Raw genomic sequence first — 21,514 nt, forward strand, 5'->3', positions numbered from 1 at the left:
AAAAAAAAATCTGTGTCTTCTTGATTTTCTTACGTGATTTCCTGGATTTTGAGCTGGGTGCCAATCACATCTGCTGCTCTAACATATTTATGTGAGGTTTTGTTACTTCAGCCTGCACTACCATAATAGTCATAAAACTGTAGTCAATAAAGGCTGTTGGAAAAAGTCTTTCATTTTCAAAAAGGTGGATTGAAATGTTTGGGCAAGCTTATACTAATGGGTTATGTATTACTACTTAAATAAGAAATTTATTTGAAGCAGTCATATGTTTAATCTTAACTAACAAAAATAAAAACTGGACAGAATAGTCATTTAGCATTAGTCAAATATATATATTTGCATGACCTTTTCACTGAAGCTGTCATGTAAACAGTTATACTGAACTCTGATTCACATGCTTGAAGTGAGATACGCACCTAGTAGTACTTTGCTGAATACAAATGAATTTTCTGTGTTAATAAAATACTGCATTTGTTAGGTTTCTAAGTGGGATTTCTGAAACAGTCTACGGTTAAATACTTATGTGGAGTTTGTGGTATACTACTTTGAGCAAACAGCTTGGTGAGTTAGGAGGGATGGTCATCAGCTGAAGAATTCTCTTGTCTTGTGACCCTTATTTGCATGACTAAGAATTTTAGTGACTGAACCTGAAGAAAAGGATTTTTAAAACTAGGAAGAGGCCTGAAGATACTGTCACTTGAACACACTGAATTTTGAAAACTCAAGATGGAGAATTTTCTGGTAATAGTTTGTGATTACGTGGTCCCTTTTCACCTCCTTCCATATGAGAAGTATTTTTCAAATTGCTGTCCTGTAGGTACTCCCCAGGATCCTGAGCCAGACTGCCCCCGCGTTCTGTATGGGCAGCTGCAGCTTTGTAGTGGAAAAGTCCAAGGAATCTACAGCACGAGTTGTTGTCTGGAGAGAAATAGGAGTACAAAGGAGCTACACAATGGAAAGCACTTTATGTGGATGTGACCAGGGCAAGTATAAAGTAAGAGGATAAAGTAGTTAAATATTTCTTACTTTTTAATTTCTTCCCTTTGTGGACAAACTTTAATTTCTTCTCTTCTTGTCTTACTCTATAACCCTGCTTACTCAATGCTTGCTTGCTTTAAGCTTCTGAAACCTTTTGAGGTCTGGGTATGCTAGGATGAAATGATACAATTTTCAACTTTGTAGGTTGCATAACAGTTATGCTTATGGGCTGTTTTAACAAGATCAGTGTTAATCACTGCTTGTAACACGTGTGTATGCATGTAGTTAAAAAAACCCAGAACTGTTCTGTCCAGCAGATTATTAGAATTGGGTAGTAGTGAATGCCAATACTATAATAAAAATTTCTGTAACGTGGCAATTTCAGACTTCACCATGGTGATCATGGTTTTTCAACAGGTATTTAGCATTGTCCCGTATAGAGTTTTCCCATATACACACTTTCATATTGTGTTACCAGCACTACAAATTACACATCATCTCTGAACTCACAAATTTGTGTAGCCTCTTGACTTAGAATTTGTTTTCATTTTTTTCTCCTTGAAAAGTGTTAACAGGGCTGCAAATAAAAGGTGACCCTGTTGGTAGTGTTTCACTACTAGACAGTATGCATGGAAGAAGTGGATTTCTTATGCTTGAAAGCTGAGTTTAGGAATGCTAGTCAAGAAAATGATCACAAACCTCAAATAAGGTGACAGAGAGAGGATCAGAAGGCTGGATGGGACAGAAACAAAAAAATAGAGTTTAAACCAGATATATTTAGTATATTAATCTGTGCTTATGTCCCTAGACAGTAGGAAGACAGATATATTGTCCAGAATGTAAGTAAGCCTGTAAGTACTACATTTTGTCAACTAAAAACAGATGCATTCCTGTTCTTGTCAGAATATCCCTCAGATGACAGTATTATAGAGCTTTAAAAAAAGATAACTTATCCAAGTTGCCTATTTTGAAATAGTGAAAATATACTTAAACATGGACCCTCATGGCTTTAGCAGTGTTGCTACAGGAAGTTCTTAAGAAAAGTGACCTGAAGATGCTTTGTGGACAAACTTCCAAGATGCTTAAACCTCCAGAGCTACTCTTCAGTAGCGAAAGAAAAAAATGGCTGAATTTTGTTTAAGAATCATTTACTCAAGGGAAGAGCATTCTTTTATTCCATATAAACTAACCAATAGAGACTAAATTACTGTTCTGCCATTCATTTTATGTAGTAAAGTAATTTGTGAGCTCTTAGTCATCCTCTGAACATACAGGAATATTCTTAATTTTTTCTTCACTATGATAATGCTTGGAATTACTAAGAAAATAAATCTAAAAAGTCAAGGTGACTGGACTTAAGCAAAGAGCTGCATTTCTCCAGTGAGAAGATGAAGGAGATGAAGATACTTGAGCTCAGGGTTTTTGGGGGGGCTTTTGTTATGTTGTTTGGTTTCTTTTGGGGATTTATTTTTTGGAAGGAGTAGGGACAGTAGCTCTGTCAATAAACTTGTGATATAAATTAGGTTATGTGTGTCATAACATGCTATTCCAAAACAGAGAGAAGTTGAACTATAGAAATTCCTGTCCTCCTACTTCCCATCCTAAAGGACATGAGAGTTCAGATCTCAGGAATGAAAACATAAAGATCTGAAACACTTTGCTAGTCTTATTCTGGTTTGGCATTCTTGCTGAATTTTGTTCAAAGCATGAAGAGGATTACTTAACAATTTGGTTCTTTGTGGAAAGAATACTGAGTCTTTGCCAAAGCTGAACATAATTTTTCTTTTTATTCTAATTTATTTTACTTGGACAGTGATGAATCTAGACTTATTTCCAGCCAGGGGGCTGTTGAGCTGAAGTTAGCTCTTCTTACCTCAATTTAGGATGTATGTCTGGTGGCAGAGTTGTCTCTGGAAGCAATTGTTTTTTTGAGCTGGTCACATGGAGTCTTTGTAGTGTGTTAACAATAAATGCTGCAAATATAGGTCAGTCATCATTCAAGATGTAGAAAAACAAACTTTCAGGTGAAAAGATTCTCCAGGATCTACTATGGAGCATAATTACAATGCCAGACAAAGAACTATGTCTTCAATGATTTGTGCCACCTGAAAACAGAAATCAATGTCTTTCCTGATTGGACATTAATATATTTGGAAGTATTGCCTGACTTTGAAGTTATTTGAAAAGATTTTGTTATCTGGCAATCCTACGACGCACATAAAGAGAAGACTTCGTGAAATAAAGATTTGGTTAACAAATTCTTCAGTAACCATGAGTTTTCAGTCTCTAGAATCTGAGTGCTCAAAAATGATTGTCTTTGTAACCTCTGCTGAATAAAAAGCCAGAAGATCTCCATGATATTTTACTGCCCAATTGACTTCTCTGAATCTTTATATGGCTGTTTTCCTTTTATTAAGTACATATTATAGGAATATTCTTCTCCACTTGAGGTCACAGTCTGCTGTGCCTTTGTTTTGTATCTTTGCTTTGAAGTAGCAAATTTAATCACAGAGATATTCTATTGATATGAAGGTACCTTCATGACATGCTTAGTAAGGAAAACTTCAACCTTCCATATTAAATTTTACTGTCTAGAAGAAAGACAGTTGTATAAGATGTAGAGAAAAAGAAATTTAGTTTAAAAAAAAAAGCTATCTTGAGACGGCTTGAGTTTAAAATCAATGCCTGTGGCATGTAAGTAACTTTATTAGGCCACAGTTAAAAGTACTAGAACAACAGTTGAAGATCATTAGAAGACAGAGAAAAGGAGTATAATCAAGCTTCAGTGAAAATGAACTTGACCTCTGGTCCCTTAGTAAAGGGCAACTGATGATGATCTCCTGAACCAAACTTTGGATCATTTTTCATGGAAGTGAAAAGGTTTGGCAGATGGAAGAATCAATTAAGAAATTTGGTATTTGGCATTTGTATGGTATTACATTCTCCCTTATGATTAAAAGAAATTAAAAAAATAAATCAAGATTTGGCATGAGGCTTTTACCACAATTGTGCAGATCATTCTAGGTTCAAAATTTACCCTTCAGGTGTTTCCCAGTCATCCACCTACAGTCTGATCCATTTAGATTTCTCTTTAGTTGCATCCTCTTTCTGCTCTGCTAAAAGTAGCAGCCATGGAACATGCGCACGCTATTTATAACAATTGTCTTTGCACTTTCCTTCATGCTGTTCTCTTGTTCTTTTTCAACTTAGAGACACTTCTGTTAGACATAGCTTGTCTATAAGGAACATGCCAACTAACGATAAATTCTTCAGCAACAAATGCAGACAATAACTGGAAAAGTTTCTGAGCCATCAAGTTGAGCACATTAGTAATCTGTGTAACAGTGAGATTACTGTTACCTTTCTCCTTACTCTTCTACATACTTGTTGCCTCTTGACCTTAATGTTATTTTAATCTCTTTGGGGCAGGGAATGTGTCTTCCTGTGATTAGCGTAGTGGAGCCCCAGCTATGATTGGGGTCTTCGAAAGTTAATGATGTGCAAACAAAAACAAAACAAAGCCAAAAATTTGGCCTCTGTGGATAAGGTACTGCACTGAGTGAGGAGAACTGATTTCTGTTCCCAGCGGGGTCAGTGACATGCTGTGAGACACTGTGCAAATCGCTTCAACCCTCTCTTCCTCCATTTCTCCAACAGTACAGTGAGGATAATTCTTCCTTTATTAATAAGTGCTTTGACACCTACAGCACAAAAGCATTATAAAAGAGGTAAGTAGTATAACTATTAAGAATAATAATCAAATATTCAACTCTTGTTCACTGCTAACAGGTTTCAGAGCCTTTTGTCCTGAGGATGGCACTGTTCAGAATCATGGATATAGCTTTATTTTCCTTGTTACTAAAAGGCATTTTGCTTATGAGTACTACCAAAGCAAAAAAAAAAAACAAACAACTTAGAAGAAAATCAAACTTTTATTCTATTAAGTATGTTCAAAACAGCGCATGGAGAATGTTTGGGCTGTACCATTTCTGGTTCAACATGCTTTCTTTTAAACCTTGCATTTTAAAATGCAGTGTCAGTGTGGCAATGCATACAAAGCTTGTGTGGATTTTTTTTCCTAGCTTTTGGTGGAAAAATTCCTACTTCATTCTATTTTGCTTCTTTCATACTTGATTACTTAGCTTACCACCAGTTCCTGTCTCTTCTGTTTCCTTGTTTGTTTTGTCAAAGTTTATTTTTAGCTGATCTCTGTGTTAAGGTGTTTAGAAGACCTAAAGTAAAATCCTTTTAAATTATCCAGAGATACAGAAATCTCAAAGGGAAAAAATTGAGTTGAGTTGTGCACTGAATTTGCTACTGTATATACAGTTAGTACTAGCCAATTACATAACTGCTGAGACTCACTCTAGATTACTCTCTTTTCATAAATTAGTTGAGGTTAGAGGTTATGTCCCTATATACTGCACTTCTGGCTAAATTAAAAGTGTAGAATTACCTGATGGGAAGATTTATCAGATATGTAAACTTGGAGAGAATTGCATAAGTTCTGCTTTCTAAATACAGTTCTTGCAGAGGAAAATGCCTGTCTGTTTAATTCAAGTTAGAAAAGAGCTATGACTTTGGATAATTTGTTTGTTAGTTCTAATTACTAAATATGTGAATAAATACTTTCAGAATTAACACATGTAGCCTCTAACTTATAGGCAGGGAAGAGCCATCGGTCTCATGGAGAAACTGCTGCCTTACCTATGTGTCAAAACATAGCAATGAACTTGATCACAGCTATGATATTAATTCTCTCCTTATTAAATTCAGATTAATGATTTATGTTGAAGAATCTTGTATCTTAAATTATTTTTATAAACCTTGTCTGAAGTTTTTAAAAATAATTTATACTTAGAAATCTAGACATTGTCTCTCTTCCAATGCTGCTGGGAAAAGATTTGTTAATATTGGGGTGCTAGAAATTTAGACTAGGAAGCTCCGAAAAATGTGGATGTGCGTGTTTAGCCTTTGAGGAATCATGTCAGTATTCCTGGGTCTTTTCTGATAATTCTGATAATTCTAAGTGTTAATTCTACAATTCTGATTTGTTTTGTCTTTAAAGCAAGAGAATGTATTAAATAAAGTAAGAAAATACTAACTTAGAGAGTTATTCATCAGTATGCGTGGATCCATCTGCATGTACCTATTTTGTATTTTTAAATCTTATTTTCAAATTAGGGGTTGCAGATAGGTACAAGAGAACTGGAGGAGATGGGAGCAAAGTTCTGTGTTGGCTTGCTGCATTTAAAAGGAATGTCCTCACCTTTGGAATACAGTCTGTCTTCTAGTCTGTTGGATATTGAAAATGAGCTGATTGAGTCAAGCTGTAAAGTGACAAGGTAGTACACTTTTATTATATTCACCTTTTCTTTTGGGAAAAAAAAATTATAGTTTCTCAAGTGGTGTAATGATTCTTTAAAAAATATTCTTCCACTCGTCAAAAATAACGCTGATGTGATTTGTTGCTGTAACAATAATCTGAATATGCTGGAGACCTATTCTGTTAATTCAGTTGTTTCAAACTTTGAAAGAAAATGATACAGACCGAGTTAGACTATATGTCACATTTGTTGCTGGGATAAACACTAGCAATTCTAATGTCATTGGGGAGGTATTACAGACCATAAAATTCAGTAGTAGGTCTTAGGTCTTGATTGTCTCTTTTAAAGTGTTTTTTTTCCTCTTTCTTTTTTTTTTTTTTAACTTGCTGTGGTATTAAAAATGTGTTTAAAAAGCCTTAAAGTTTGTAAGTTAAAGCATCAAGAACTGTAAGTATTTCTTCCAAACTTTCTTTTCTTGTTTCTCCTCTGGTGGAGATACATAACAAGACTTGAAGAATTTAAAGCATATGAAATAGTTTGGGTCACAAAAGGAATTTATATGCTCAGTAACGAGGTTACTAAGTTGCCAGTTCTTAAACCTCTGCTAGATATTCTTGCAAATGTGTGCATGCATTGCATCCATCCATTAATGTAATTCATCACTGAAGTATCCACATGTACACGTGGTTACTTCAGTAACTAAGGATGGACAACAAATAAGTGATTTCGAATGTACAAGCATGTTTTTCTAATAATGTGGTTGACAGACTAATAAAGCTGAGTTCCAGACTTGAAAAAAAATTAATTGGAAAGGAATATGATTTACATGGTATAATATTTCTACTAATGTTGGCTGTAGCTCCAGTTTAGCTAAGGCAATAGAATGGAAATTTGGGGAAAAAATTAAATTTGTTATTGCTTTTGGACAGCTGAAACAAGGAAGTACTTGACTTACATTAGATGTAAGCAATAAGCGATTTCTCTGTAGACCATGAAAACCTAGCAGAAATATGGGAGGGCATCTGTAACATCCTATGACAGTGAAACAATGTTTATTTCCCTCATTCTCAGACCCACCAGTGTTACTGGAATATTGAGCATGGAGAGAAACTGAAGCTTGTTCATGCTTACAATTTACAGATAATAATGAAAAGTGAAGCATAAGCTGAAAGGTGATAATAACAATAGGAGTAACAACAGGAGGATATCTTAGGAAAGTGGTTAAAAGTGGTTAAAATTGTAGCTGTGATCTGCTAGCTCCAGTGATGGTTAGATCTCCCCTGTATCATTTCCTCACTAGTTGAGCATCAGGATGTTTGTAATGACTAAATTTTTACAGTCAGAACTTTGTGCTTGGTTAAAGCTGAGTGAGTGATTCCTGGAAAATATAGTGTCAGAAAGAGGGTTTGGGTTGACCAAAGAAGAACTTCTGTAAGTGTGTATGTAGTAAAAGAAATTTTAGGGGAAATATGGGCCCACAGGTGAGTGGGGCAGGAGCCCTGGTGCCAGAGGACATGTAAAAGGCTGAGGTGCTGGCTGCCTTCTTCATCTTAACTAGAAAGATTGGTTCTTGGTGTACTAAGGACCCAGACACTGGGGAAAGATTGGAGCAAGGATGCCTTACCCATGGTGGGAGAGGAACAGGTTGGAGAATACTTAAGCAGGCTAGTCTTACCTAAGTCCAGAGGTGCAGTACCCACAAGTACTAAGGGAGCTCACCGATGCCATTATGAGGCCACTCAATAATTTTTGAAGGATTATAGTGATCGGGACAGGTGCTTTTGAAAACTGAAGGAAATCAGATGTCCTGCCTGTCTTCAGGAAGATCAAGGAGGAGGATCCAGAGAATTACAGGTTGGTCAGTCCTGCTATGATCCCTGATAAGGTGATCAAATGACTAATCCTGGAAAGTATTTCCAGCTGCTTGAAGAGGAGGTGTTCATGAGTAGTCAACATGTGATCCTTCCTCTCTCTTCAGCACTGGAGGATTGTGCTGTTCACTATGAGAGTGTAATGGACATACTAGAGATAGTCCAGTGAGGAGCTCCTAAGATGGATGTACCTTCCACAGGGAGGAATGCTGGGAGAGCAGGGTTTGTTAGTCTGGAGTAGAAAGGCTCAGGAGGCATATTATCAATATATACAAACACCTGAAGGAAGGGAGGTTTTAAAGAACGTAGAGCCAGGCTTTTTCCAGTGGTATCTGCTGACAGGCTAAGAGCACCATCTGTAGGGGAAATTGCATTAACCATTATATACATAGACAGGTGTCCTAGTTTTGGCCAGGAGAGGGTTAATTTTTAACCTCAAACAGAAGAGGGCCTGACCAGACCCTAATGTTATTTGATACCATCTCACATCATTTGTCACGGACTGGAGTAAGAGACTCCCTCATTTCTGGTCAGGCAGGTGAGAGAAAAACTGGCAGGTGAAGAGTGTGGTATTGTAGCACTTTCTGTGTAAATCATTCAGTTGTGTTTTGCCATTCATTATTGATGTTGTTGCCTTTACTCTTCCTTTCTTCTCTCATTGCTGCTTCCAGTGAACTGTTGTTATCTCAGTTTGTAATTTTTACCTTTGTTCCTCCAATTCTTAACTCCATTCCCAAGGGGAGGGGCGAGGGGAAGGAGAAGGGGAAGGGGGTGGAGTAAGCAAGCAATATCTGGTTTGGGAGAGTCTTGATGGGGGCACTGAGCCACGACACATGGCTATATACATATATACACACATATATATATATATATATATATATATATTTGTTGTGAGGATGCTCAAACAGTGGAACAAGCTACCAACGGAGGATATAGAGTCTTACCCCAGGGGATATTTGAAAGCTGTCTCAATGTGGTCCTCAGCAAACTGCTCTGGGTGGCCTACTAGAGCAGGGATATTGGACAAAATGCCCTCCTGAGGTCTCTTCCAAGCTGAGCCATTCTGTGAAAAGGGGAAAAAGTATTCAAGTCTTTTCTCAAAAGGTGATGAATGCTGATGTTTTGGGTGCTTCAAATTTGAGTGCTAGCGTAGGTAATTAGAATACAAGTGTTAGTGTAGGTAATTAGAATAGAGGATTCTAAAAATGACAGATTAAGCAGTCAAGATCCTGTTCCCTTGGCATTTCTGTCATATATGCCACCCTGATTCCATCCAGGACAAGGTTAATTTTTGCAGTAGCTAGGAGGGATGTTATTCTATACCACCTCACATCATTGTCAGGCACAGGGGGAAGGGACTCTCTTCAGGGGATAAGGGGTTCCTCCCAGTGGAGAAAACATGGCAAGCAGAACAGTCTGATATTGTTTATTGTTGGGCTCTCTCTGTGGATAATTTCTTTTCTTACATCTTTTGTTACTAATATTGTTGCTGTTACTCTTCACTTTCTTACATATTGCTATTTCCAGTAAATTGTTCTGATCTCAACCATTTGTGATCTCTGCCTTTTGTTCCTCCAGCTGGCAGGGAAGGTAAGTAGCACATGGTTTTGCAGGAATACGGAATTGAAGAATACTGTTCGTAGACCATGACATATGCTTTAATGATTTTGTAAATAGTAATTCTTCCATAAATACAGGCTGGTTTCACTTGACAGCTATTGTGAATGGCTTCTAAATGATAGCCTTTCAGCCAGCACATGTGCTTTTTGAGTTCCTCATCTATAGCACATTTAACTTGGAAATTGTGTCTATATGTTAAACCTATTTATCAGGCTATTTTTTTTTTTTCACTTGCAGCTACAATTATATGTTAATGCTACTATAATATTTTTCCCATTTGTATTATATCACTGTCACTTTTATTAGAACTAAAGCTTCAGCATAAATATGTCTCTTTGAAATCTTAAACTTCAATTTTGAATTGGTTGTGAGCAATTAATCCGTGAGGGTGGCATTGAAAAACAGCCCCAGATTTCCATGTAACTTTATTTTACTGGCTGCCTCAGGCATGGAATCTCAATCTTCTATTGTGTCTTGGGAGAAAATTAGCATCCTAGTTTACAGGTAGCTAGTTGTTATTCTTTGGAAAAAAAGTTGTGTGCTGGATTTCTCTTTGTTAATGTTACTTATGGTGGATTTTCCTTACAAGAGCACATATAGAATTGAGGAATGTCATATCATAGCAAGTCACTCCCCTTAGTACCTGCAGAAAAAGAAAGCTAAAGACACATCAAAAACACTTCAGTATCCGAAAAGACGTCATGCTTGCTTTTTGTTTGATAGCAAACTTGAGTATGCTAGTTGAGAAAAGGAACAAATGGAAACACATAACTTGTTTTAGTGTCATGAAATAAAGCAAATCCTGGTATATGAATAGATGCGCATGATTTGGACTTCCTTTACTAGCTAAAATACTTCATTGATCCCACTATCTCTAGAGAATTATTATGCACAAAAATTAATTGCTTATAAAATACAACCATGCTGGGGGCAGGGGAAAACTGCCTCTGACTTGATTTATATTTCATTTCTGGGAGTGAGTGGCACAGGGACTGTTTTAGCTGGATTTTCAGAAAGCGCTGATAAAAGACTATAAACATAGTGTTGTTGGCTATATATGAGCACAGGTAAAATATAACATTAGGCTCATAATAAGCTTATTATTATTAAGACTCTATGTGGAAATATTTATAATCCTGATTTGTGAAGAAACTAACTAGTACTCTGGAACTTAAAAAAAAAAACCCAGCGGGTTCAGTTCCATCCAAAAGACTAGATCATGAAAATCACAAAAATAATTGTACTGGAAGAAAAAAATCTAAATTGGAGAGAGAAGATTAAATAACTTCATTCAGTTTATTAAAAGGGAATCTACACCAAGAAATTTTTTTAGAATGGTTTCCCCTAACATTTTGGGTGTTACACAGCCTACAGATGGTGAAAGGTAATCACCAAGTGCTTCTGCACTAAAGAAATTAGGACAGTGGGAAAAAAATCAGATTCTGCAGTATGAGTTAATATTTTTAATCAATACAGAACATTGACATAAGAAACATTGAAGTTTATTGGAGGAATCTGTTAACATCTGTTTAAGTTTTTTTAAGTCCTGAAGGCTTTATTTCTAGAAGTCATTAAACGTAAATCTAAGAACACTAAAACATAAAACAGAAAAATAAAAGCATGAAATGAGAGAATGGGTACATTGCTCTCAATATTCACCTAGCAATACTGTATAACTATGTGAGAATCTGTGATGGAAAAACTGAATGTGTGAATTCCAATAACTTAATTTAAAATATGGCATTAAGACTGAAACGTGTTGTGTATTTGTACCTGGATTTCTGAGCAATCTCATGTCCCTGCCCACAGCAGGGACATTGGAACTAGATGATTGTTAAAGTCCCTTCCAAGCTAAGCCATTCTATGATTCTGTAATTCTATGATAAACAAGAAACTGCAGTTTTGTTCACAGAACCTCCACTATTAGCAATAAAGGTGTCATATAATATTTAAGTTTGCACTTTGTTTCCTTTTATTCCCTGCCAAAGGGATCAGTACTGCCATATGTGGAATTAAGAGGTGGTCCTGTTCTTTTGTTGCCAGAAGCTCAGAAGCAGAGTTCTGCTGTATACCTTAGGCCTTACTAAAAAAATCTTGTCAGCCAAGGTGTGGATTTATTATTCACTTGAGTGGTAGAAATACACAAAGAGCTTCTGTCCAGCAAAGTTTGTAAAGCTGATTTCTGTTCCTCTTCAGAGAGTCATAGGTCAGAACATAGTCACACAATTTTGTTTTATATGCCCAAACTTCAGTTCTCGCTGTTCTTTTACAATGAAAGAACTGCTTGTGCTTTCTTTATGCTCATGTGATTTGCTGCTTTTAATTTGCTATTACAGATAAATGAGAAGCTACCTACAGAAAAATCAGGTAAAGAGTTCATCAGTAGGAAGTATAAGACAGAATATTTTTACACAGCTGTAGCATTTCTGTAGGGTTAGAGTAGAGCAATTACTAAGATTGTCATTATTTCCTTTATTTTTGGATATTACTGATACTGCTTTTTACCAAAGCACAGTTATGCTTTAGAGACTAAGCAGGTAAGTTTAAACACAGAAGCACTGATTTTATTTTTTGCAAATTATTTTGGGAGTTTCCCAAATTCTTATTGGTTTTCCAGGCTGTACTTAAAATGACCAAGTACATGTTGATATTTTAGAATATACTGCCAGTATGTCATTACACATAGGCTGAATTTGCATGAGTTCATTTTGAATCATGTCTGAAACAAGAAAAATTAAGCAATGAAACAAAGCACCACTGGTGGTGAACTTTAACCTTTTATGTGATGAATTAAACACTTAATTTTTCTTTCATTATTTCCAACCCATTTGACAGTGTTTTCATCCAAGTTCAAAATGGAAAAGATTAGACTAAATGTAATACTGGTCTGTTATTGAGAATTTTTTTTTAATTTTGAAATTGAGAATGAGTTGTTGTGCTGACAGGCTTGATAGGATCTATATGCAATGAAAGAAAAACATATGACTGCAGTCACAACTGTTACAACTTACTAGATTTATCCTCTGCTCAAAAACTTGACCACTTTTTAGGTATTCTAGTTCATGTCAGTGATTCTTTGGAGGCTCATTGGTGTGTTCTAGAACATGGTGTTATGTTTGTTAATTTGGTTCAATTATAGCAGGGAAGCAGACTGAGTTTTGGGAGCCAGCATGTCTAGAAAATGGTAGAAAAAGGAGGCAGCCAAAAGGAGCTGTGGGAAGGGAAAAACTTGATGAAAAATCCATTTCCTGCACTTAGGCTTACACTTGAAAATGCAGAAATCATTGAAAGAAATCATTAGTACTTCAGAATTCTCTCTCCTTTCCTTCCCAACTCCCCATATAGCTGCAGCTCTCCGTACTTTTGACAGGGAATATTTCTTAATTTTTTGTTCCAAAGTTGTAAGATGAATGCACATCCCCTGTGGCTGATCTCCATGGGGTTGAAATTGGTAATGGTTACATCTACTTTGTGGATTAATTTTTCTGTAATTGAGTCCTGTGGATAATGAAAAATCCAAGTATATTTTTATGGCACAATTAAAATACTGTTTTGAGAAAAATATACCATGTTAGTGAAAAAGTTCATTAAATTTTAATATGTTTGGACCATTAATGTAAATGAAAAACACATAGTAGGGTATTATTGTTTTAAAAAATAATAGAGTCATAGCATGGTTTGTATGAGAAGGGACATTAAAGATCATCTAGTTCCAACCTCCCCTGGTATGGACAAGAATGCATCCACTAGATGAGGTTTCTCACAGTCCCATCCAACCTTGAACACTTGAACACTTCCAGGGATGGGGCATCCACATGTTTTTTGGTCAGTCTGTTCACCCTCACTGTAAATAATTTTTTCCTAATCTAATCTAATCTAATCTAATCTAATCTAATCTAATCTAATCTAATCTAATCTAATCTAAATCTCTTCTCTTTTAGTTGAATTACATTCCTTCTTGTCATGTCCCTTTCTGACTGTGTAAAAAGTCCTCCTTCCTCTCTCTTGTAAGTTCTGTTTAGGTAGTGGGAAACCACAGTGAGGTACCTCTGGAGCCTTCTGTTCTTCAGGCTGAAGAACTCTGTCTTCATAGAAGAGATGCTCCAGCCCTCTGACCAGTTTAGTGCATCCTCAGAATTCACTCCAACTGGTCCATGTCTTTCTTGTGCAGGGACCCCAGAGCTGGATGCAGGGTTCCAGCTGGGGTCTCACAGAGCAGAGCAGAGGGGCAGAATCCCCTCCCTCCCCTGCTGCCCACGCTGCTTTGGATGCAGATCAGGACATGGTTGGCTTTCGGGGCTGCAAGATCACACTATTGACTTATATCCAGCTTTTCATCCACAGGACTTTGCAGGGCTGCTCTCTGTGACTTCTCCCATTCTGTGTTGATGTCTGGAATTGCCCTGATCCTATTACAGAACCTTGCACTTGAACCTGTTGGACTTCATGAGGTTCTCTTGGGCCAAGTTCTTAAGCTTGTCCCTTTGGATGACATCCAGTCCTTCTGTTGTGTCAACCGCACTGCTCACCTTTGTCATCTGAAAATTTGTTGTAGGAGCACTTGACCAAAACTCTCTGGCTGCATCCAATTCCTTGCTTGTCAAACAGTACACTCATCAAATCCACGTCTCCAATTTGGAGATAAAGATGTCATGTGGGACAACATTGAAGACCTTACAGAAGTCTAGGTTGATGACATAGACTGATCTTCCCGTGTTGATTGTTAGATTGTGCATCTTCCCATCTATCATAGAAGGCCATTAGATGGGTAAGTCATTTGCTCTTCTCCAAAGAAGTCTCCAGCTATGGAGAAAATAGTCTCGGCTTTGATCCCTTCAACATCTTTCCAAGAGACATGAACTACCTTTCGATATTTCACAATCTAATTGTTGCAGCCTCATTCAACTCTACATGAAAGAGCAGGAGTGGTTGATAATCATCTGGTTTTACCAGTCTTGGTAGCCTCTTTGGAACATGATGAATGTGGCCCTGATAGGCAGCAAATCTTGCTAGGGAGTTGGATGGTAAATGGCTACTTCCACACATTTCAGTGAGGATTCTCCAGTAATTACCATGCTTCATGCACTTTTGGTGGCACTCATTCTCATATGAATGGTTGATTGTACCAGTTTTATAGCATTGTCCTTTTCTTGTTCTTGACTACTTGTGTAGTTTTCTCCTCCCAGCCTCGTAGTGTCGTATTTGTTATGTAGTAGCAGTTTGGTAGCAAGGGGGAGACTCTTTCACTGTCTCTGCCTGTGTCAGTGCATAATTCCATGCATCAGTCTCCTGCTTGGATTCCCAGTTAGTATGCTGCCTTATGAGCTCATCATACAATGTCCAACCTGCACAAAAGGCAGGTTATCTGTGTGGGCATACTTGCACCCATGACACCTACCTCTTCCTTCAGGGCCCAGGGGGACTTTCAGTTTATGGAGTTCTCTGCAGCTGAGGGTCTGGGTAGTTCTTTTAGTCTTCAGCAAGTCTATTTAGGTTTAGCCATATACCCAAGCTGGCTGTGGTCTTGGTTTTAGCCTGACAGCTGCATGGTGATGCCATTTTTTTAGTAGAAGAAGACTGCTTCCTCTTCTTCCTGCCCAAGTAGAATTGAGTGGCCTTTTCTGCGTGCCCTTCCTGGAGAGCTGCTGCGCCGTGTCCTAACCATGGCACCACACCCTGGTCCCTTGCACTCTGCGGGGCCATTTAAATCTGCCGGCACCACTCACACCACGTCAGCCTCGCTCATGAGAGCTGATGGTGCCTGGCTCTTACTCTTGGTTCTCTGTGGAGGCCCTGCCCAGCTTGTTCTAGTGCTCAGCACCCAGAGCTTGCCGTGGCTTGCCGCTATCACCGCTGTGTGTGCCTAGCTGACTTCAATAATTAAAGTATGTTTTAAGTAATAATAAAAATAAATTTTTGAAAACTGTTGTATTAATTCCTAAATTCAGTGTATTCAGTGGCAGGTGATGAAGAAAATACTCTTGTAAATGGAAGAGATATTCTTAAAGTTCTTCATAAACTTGAAAACCATAGTATTATATCAGGTGTATTAATCAGGCATTTAGGCGTTCATCTTTCTACCCATAAAATGTTGTTTAGGTAAGATACGCAGAGCTTCAGAATTTAATAGAATATTCTCTCTTAACAGCAACAACTTCAAAGAAAATACACAGATTGTGGCATCCCTTATGTTACAATACTGTAGGTGTGAGATAAACAACCTTTGTTAACCTGACAAAAATAACAGTTTCCTTTTAAAAGAAAAAACAGGAGGTGTCAGAGTAAAGGAAGAAGGATTATTGAGCAAGTTAATTAGAAAGACCCCAAGGGAAAAGTTAGGAAATTAAAACCAGTAGAATCAGCATGGCAGCAGCTAAAAATATATCATTACAAGATACACTGAGGGTGGGGAGCAGCAGGGTGGCAAATAAAGAATTTGATTAAACAGTAAGACATTTTTTCAGGTATTTGATTTCTATATTTGTGATCCAGCCTCAGTAAAACAGTGGAGTAATAATTACACTTCTCAGATTCATGCTAATCTTTAGAACAGAGATTACTGAGAAGTTAAATGTTCAAGGCTAACATTTGCTACAACAAAAGCAATGACATTTCCCAACATGTCATGGGAAAGCAAATATACAAGTGGTATGTGACACAGTTTGGATACAAGTTTATGAGAAATGAAAACCTAAGAAAAGGAAAGTGGAAAAAATAACCTTAGTTAATACTATAGTATTCCGTATTTTGAGTAAGAAACAATTGAGAAGTTGTGGTATGTTGCTCTGGATGGTAGTAGAAAGTTAAGACTATTATGAAGCAGGTTTCAGAGACAGTTTTTATTTTAAAGGTTTGTGTAGCTTTCTAAGTAGATCTTTTCTAATCTTTATTCTCATGGTACTTCTCTTGAATAGAGAAAATAACATATAATGTTGATTTTTGCTTTCTAAATGCAAAATGTATCCTTCAGTTCTGGACGTACATGTGCCAGAGGAAATGTCTAAAATGTGTTAGAGCAAACAGGTTGGCTTTTTATGACTGTTCATAGTGCCTGAATTTTCAGAAGTTAGGGGCATGCCTACATGTTTACACATACATGAGTAGGTAAATTTATGCAACTGTTAAAAAAGGATATTGAATAAATATACTTCTGTGTTTTTTAAGATGATATAACATAGGACATATTATATGAAGTGGCATGACACTTTGAAGAGGTGAATTGTGTGGTTTCCTTGTGTGTCCAGTTCTGTGTTTTTTGTCTATGAGGCAGGCTTTGTTTGCTGCTTTGTCTTAACAGGATCAACTATATTAGTTTAGTATCCAGATAATGACATTTACTTTAAAAAGTGGATAGTGTTTTTGAGAACTTTACTTTCTATATTATAACTCACTCAGATGAATTTTTATAAGTGATTACTGTAATGCCTTAAATATCCCATTGTCACTGGTTGAATATTTTTCCTTGACATAGCTTGTTGTAGTTTTTTTGTCAGTGTACAGAATTATTATATAATATTGGGTCAGCATTCAGATTTAATGGCTCCATTTCCTGTGAGTTACACAGTCTGTTTTCTAACTGAAGTGTGGATTCCTTGCATACAAAAATTTATTAATCAGTACCTGTTTAAGTGATTAGAAGCACAGATTGAAAAACATCTGTAGACTTGTCAGAATGTGATACATCTGGTAAAGTCCCTTTCATTTGTTTCTTTAAATAAATTAAACATTTAAGTTTCTTATTTCCCCAATTTTTTCCTTAGAGGAATTGTTGGTAGGTGTTGACTTTCTACGGCAAGAAGCATCACAGGAGAAAACACAAAAAATTTGTATTCCTTTGCTGCTTCTCCCACAGGTGCTTCATGCAAAGTGTGTATCCTTATTGTATGTTGGGTTCCCCATATGTGAAATTAAAGAGATTTCTTAGCAAAGATCCTGGTTATTTTCTTCATTCCTTGTCTCTCCTAAATGTAACAATTTTGTTTTAAATGCCCAGTTCATTAACCAACAGTAGGTTATTGTCCTAATTACAGCTTAAATAACCTATAAAGTATTTTGGTTTTGGAGCTTTCTGTTTCAAATTGCTAATTGAGTACAGGCTTATTTAGTAAACCATGATACATGAATGTAAATATTTTTTCCCACTAAGCTAGGGAACAGTTTTTCTCTCAGTATTTGAAGTAACTGTCAACAGTAAAAAAATGTTACAGTGTGGCAAGTCATCGAGGTTACAGGTAGAGGAAGAATACTGTGAAATTTATTTGTAATAAATAGAGATAGTATTTCAGATTTCAGGTGATGCAGCTAAACTCTTTAGGTCTTCAGAAAGAAGCAGTAATTAGTCCTTTTAATTTTAAAGCCCCAGCCAAGCTAGATTTTGTGCATCTTCAGAGAATATGCATTACAATTAATATGCAAATATTTCTACAAGTTCTGTATGGTGTTTCTCGACAAGAACATTATCACTATTTTGTATGAGTTTTGTATTATTTGATTATTTGGTAAAATGCATTACAAAACCTTCTTAGGGCTTAAAATGAATGTAGAAATACTTACGAAACATTTAGAAGTACTTAGTGCTTTTAAGCAGATAGCTTTTTATGTCCAAAGTGAGTAAAATTTGGTCTGGAAAACATTTTTCTGCCTCCTCCCTCACCCGTCCCTCTGTTCTTGGGAGGTGAGAGGATCAGAATGTTGTTGTTTAACCTTTTTCCAGTTAACACTAAAGGTGTTAATCCTCTTGTTCTTTGAGGCCATTAGTTACAGGCATAGACCATTCTGTGGGCAGAGCATCAGTTCACTAAGTGCATTGCCTCAGAGTTGCAATGTGTGACGAACTAAGTTTTACCAGGATGCAAATGTGTGAGAATCTGATTGGAGTTAAGTGGTTTGTGTGGGAACTTAAATTGTAAGTGTAACCATGACCCCTTCTTCCATCATCTCTGATATGTATGAAGTAATGGCTTACAGTGTGTTTCAGTAAAGTGTGTGTTTCAATAAAATACAGCAGTTTGTTCATACCTTACAGCAATGGCCACGTCCTTAGGTAGCTGGATTCTTTTCAGCAATAAACTCTGAAACTGCTGCATTTACATTAAGTTCTTATGGGCCATTAGTGTAGTGGATTTGTCATGACACATTTGGATGATGAGTTGTATGTGACTTTCAAATTAGTTCAAGCCATTACAAACATGAGTTTGTCGCTCAGTTGTTTTACATGCAACTAAAACACCAGACCCATTTCAGGTAATCTGTCCCTTTCCTGATGTAATTTTTGGATTACTGTATGCCAGGAAAGGGTGCATGGTCTGAATGTGTTAATCTAGATAATACTTTTAACATGATTCATGGAGCTTCTTGTTTGTTATAGCCCCACTACATACGTTTTGGATGAAGATGAGCCTCGCTTCCTTGAAGAAGTTGATTACAGCGCAGAGAGTAATGATGATCAAGATGTTGAATTAGCTGATAATACGGGTGATTATGAGGCATCTAATCAAGATGACAGACTTTCAGACTCAGATTCAGCAAGGATACTCCTTTCTTGAACCAGCTTTGCTGCCAGTAACAAAATAAAGTATCCTGGATTTCCAGTTAAATACTTCCTTGCTGTTTTCTACAAAGGGGATAAGCTTCAGTTAACATAAATAACTGGGGCCTGCATAGCTCAAGGACAGTAAATATTTCTGATAAATTTGCATTTGTTTTATTTAAGGAGTTATGTGTATTTGTCAAACCCTAAATAGATAAATTTATTTACCAGTTCATTTTCTACTAAAGATACTGCATGGCATTTTGTGTCCTTAAGCCCTATCCTCAGAAAAATGGATTATAATTTTTAGTGTGTCAGTACAGAAACTAATTTTTTGTGGTACAGTTCTTTGAGTTGCTTCCTGAAAGGTACATGTGTACAGATTTTCTAAATTAATTTGTGTATGTCTGTGTATATGCGCGTGTGTGTACTGAGGTGAAGAGGTTATTTTTCAACATTATTTCAATGATACTTGATTGTGTTTGAAGCAATGTAGTGCCTGCTCTGAAACTGTTGTATTTCACTAATTTGGTTTATATTGCACTGAGAAAAATGGTTTGTTCTGAAACTCTGTGAAATTGGTTCAGCCCTCCCTCAGTCCCTCCCCACTGGTGCAACCCCACTGACTGCAGCTCGGTTTCCCTTCCCTGACCTGAGATTTGAAATTCCCCACCACTCCTTTGTTCTTCCTCTCTTTTCCCTGGACCCCATTCAGGAATAAACCTTTGATTACCCAGGAAAAGGAGACTGCTTTGGTCTTTCGCTTTGTCCATGCTGAATCCCCTCCATCTCTAGAACTAGCCAGAGGAAAGGAGTGTGGGGGGATCTCGACATGAAACCATTCAATAATTACTGAATTAAAAATGAGAACATGATGTATGATTTTTTGGACTTGTTTCTTGCTTCTTATGATTATGTGGTTTTGCCACAGTAAAGTGAAAATTCTTACTAATGTCTGTTCAGAGTTCAGGAATTTTGCACAGTGAGCTATGTAGCCTGTGCTTAGAAGAGCTAGACTCTTGTAAAAAACTCATCCATAAAATAGGCATGATTTAATTTGAGGAAGTTTTCTTGTTAAGTGTACATGTCTCCAGGAAGAGGTCAGGTTTGTACACTCCATGTATATTCAGCTACACAGCTGCTCCTTTTTTCTTCTTGAATATGCACATATTTTAAAAAGGTTCACTTTACTGGAGGCCGTGAGAAGGAGATGGGACTGTAACTTCCTGAGGTCTCTTCAGGCTGAATAATTATTCTGTGGTTTTGTATTCTTCATGTTTAAAGTCAAGCTGCCAGGTATGGGATTTACATGTTTTCATCTTCTCCTATCGTCTTCTAATTCTTATTTCCTCTTCCCTCTGCTTAAAATAGGATCTAATAGACAAATGAAGAGAGGTTGTAGTCCATGATTTACAGAATTGACATGTTTTGCAATGAAAAGTATTTTTCAAAAATTACTTTTACTTCATGTGACCCAATTGGCGCATTCATTTTTCCTCTGCATGCACAAGGACTTTAAGAACATGAAGAATAACATTTTAACTGATGAGGATTTTCTGTATGTTGGTTCATCCAAATAAAACTGTATTTTGGAGGGGAAGGGAGTCTTCTGTAGAGGGATTAAAAAAGAATAAAATTTATGAGAATTAATTGTATCAGTGATTTTAGCCAGGAGATGGATTTGCACCAGGATCTGTTCTTTCAAATTCAGCATTGTTTCGTAATGCCTGTCCATACTGCCCTGATTCTGAAATTGGGAAAGGGGTTTTGATCCCTGTTATATGTGACTGTCTTTTTGTTCAAAGGCTTAAATTTGTATTAATAAACATGCAGAGAGATGTAGGGATGGAAAACATGGAAAAGTTGGAAACATCTAGAGTCTTGTTCCTTTATAAGTTTTTCTCTGTACTGAAAATTATCTTTCCTTATGTTCTGTGAACTACATAGTGTAAATAAGAAAATTTATTTATTACCATGTTGAAGAGGAGCCCTCTGCATTGAAAGTAGAGCAATTTGGGAATCTGTCAAATGGAAAAATTAACCTTGCCACGGAATTTGAATTATTTTTCAGTCTAATGATAGCAGTCCAGAATGCTCATTTTGCCCAGTCTAATACTACTTATCGTCATAAATAGATTTTCTTCCTTAAGGGCTCCTACTTCAGTGGGAGTAGAATTGATAAATAAAAT

The 21,514-nt window shown here is 36.8% G+C and overlaps 1 protein-coding gene across 6 annotated transcripts in view; it reads left to right on the plus strand.

Annotated features, from left to right (window-relative positions):
• AGTPBP1 (ATP/GTP binding carboxypeptidase 1) overlaps positions 1 to 21,267 on the plus strand; it is a 65,377-nt gene extending 44,110 nt beyond the window's left edge. For 2 of the 6 annotated variants that reach the window (XM_056514273.1, XM_056514277.1), the window contains exons 25-27: positions 818 to 994; positions 6,163 to 6,323; positions 19,164 to 21,267. In XM_056514273.1, coding sequence (XP_056370248.1) covers positions 818 to 994; positions 6,163 to 6,323; positions 19,164 to 19,341 — 516 coding nt within the window. In that variant the 3' untranslated portion in view covers positions 19,342 to 21,267. Of the gene's footprint in view, positions 1 to 817; positions 995 to 4,564; positions 4,707 to 6,162; positions 6,324 to 19,163 lie in introns of those variants that run through there. The other 4 variants (XM_056514274.1, XM_056514275.1, XM_056514276.1 and 1 more) reach the window with 4 other exon arrangements.
• Positions 21,268 to 21,514: the final 247 nt, after the last annotated feature.

Source organism: Oenanthe melanoleuca, chromosome Z (genome assembly GCF_029582105.1).
Source record: "Oenanthe melanoleuca isolate GR-GAL-2019-014 chromosome Z, OMel1.0, whole genome shotgun sequence".
NCBI classification, from domain to species: domain Eukaryota; kingdom Metazoa; phylum Chordata; class Aves; order Passeriformes; family Muscicapidae; genus Oenanthe; species Oenanthe melanoleuca.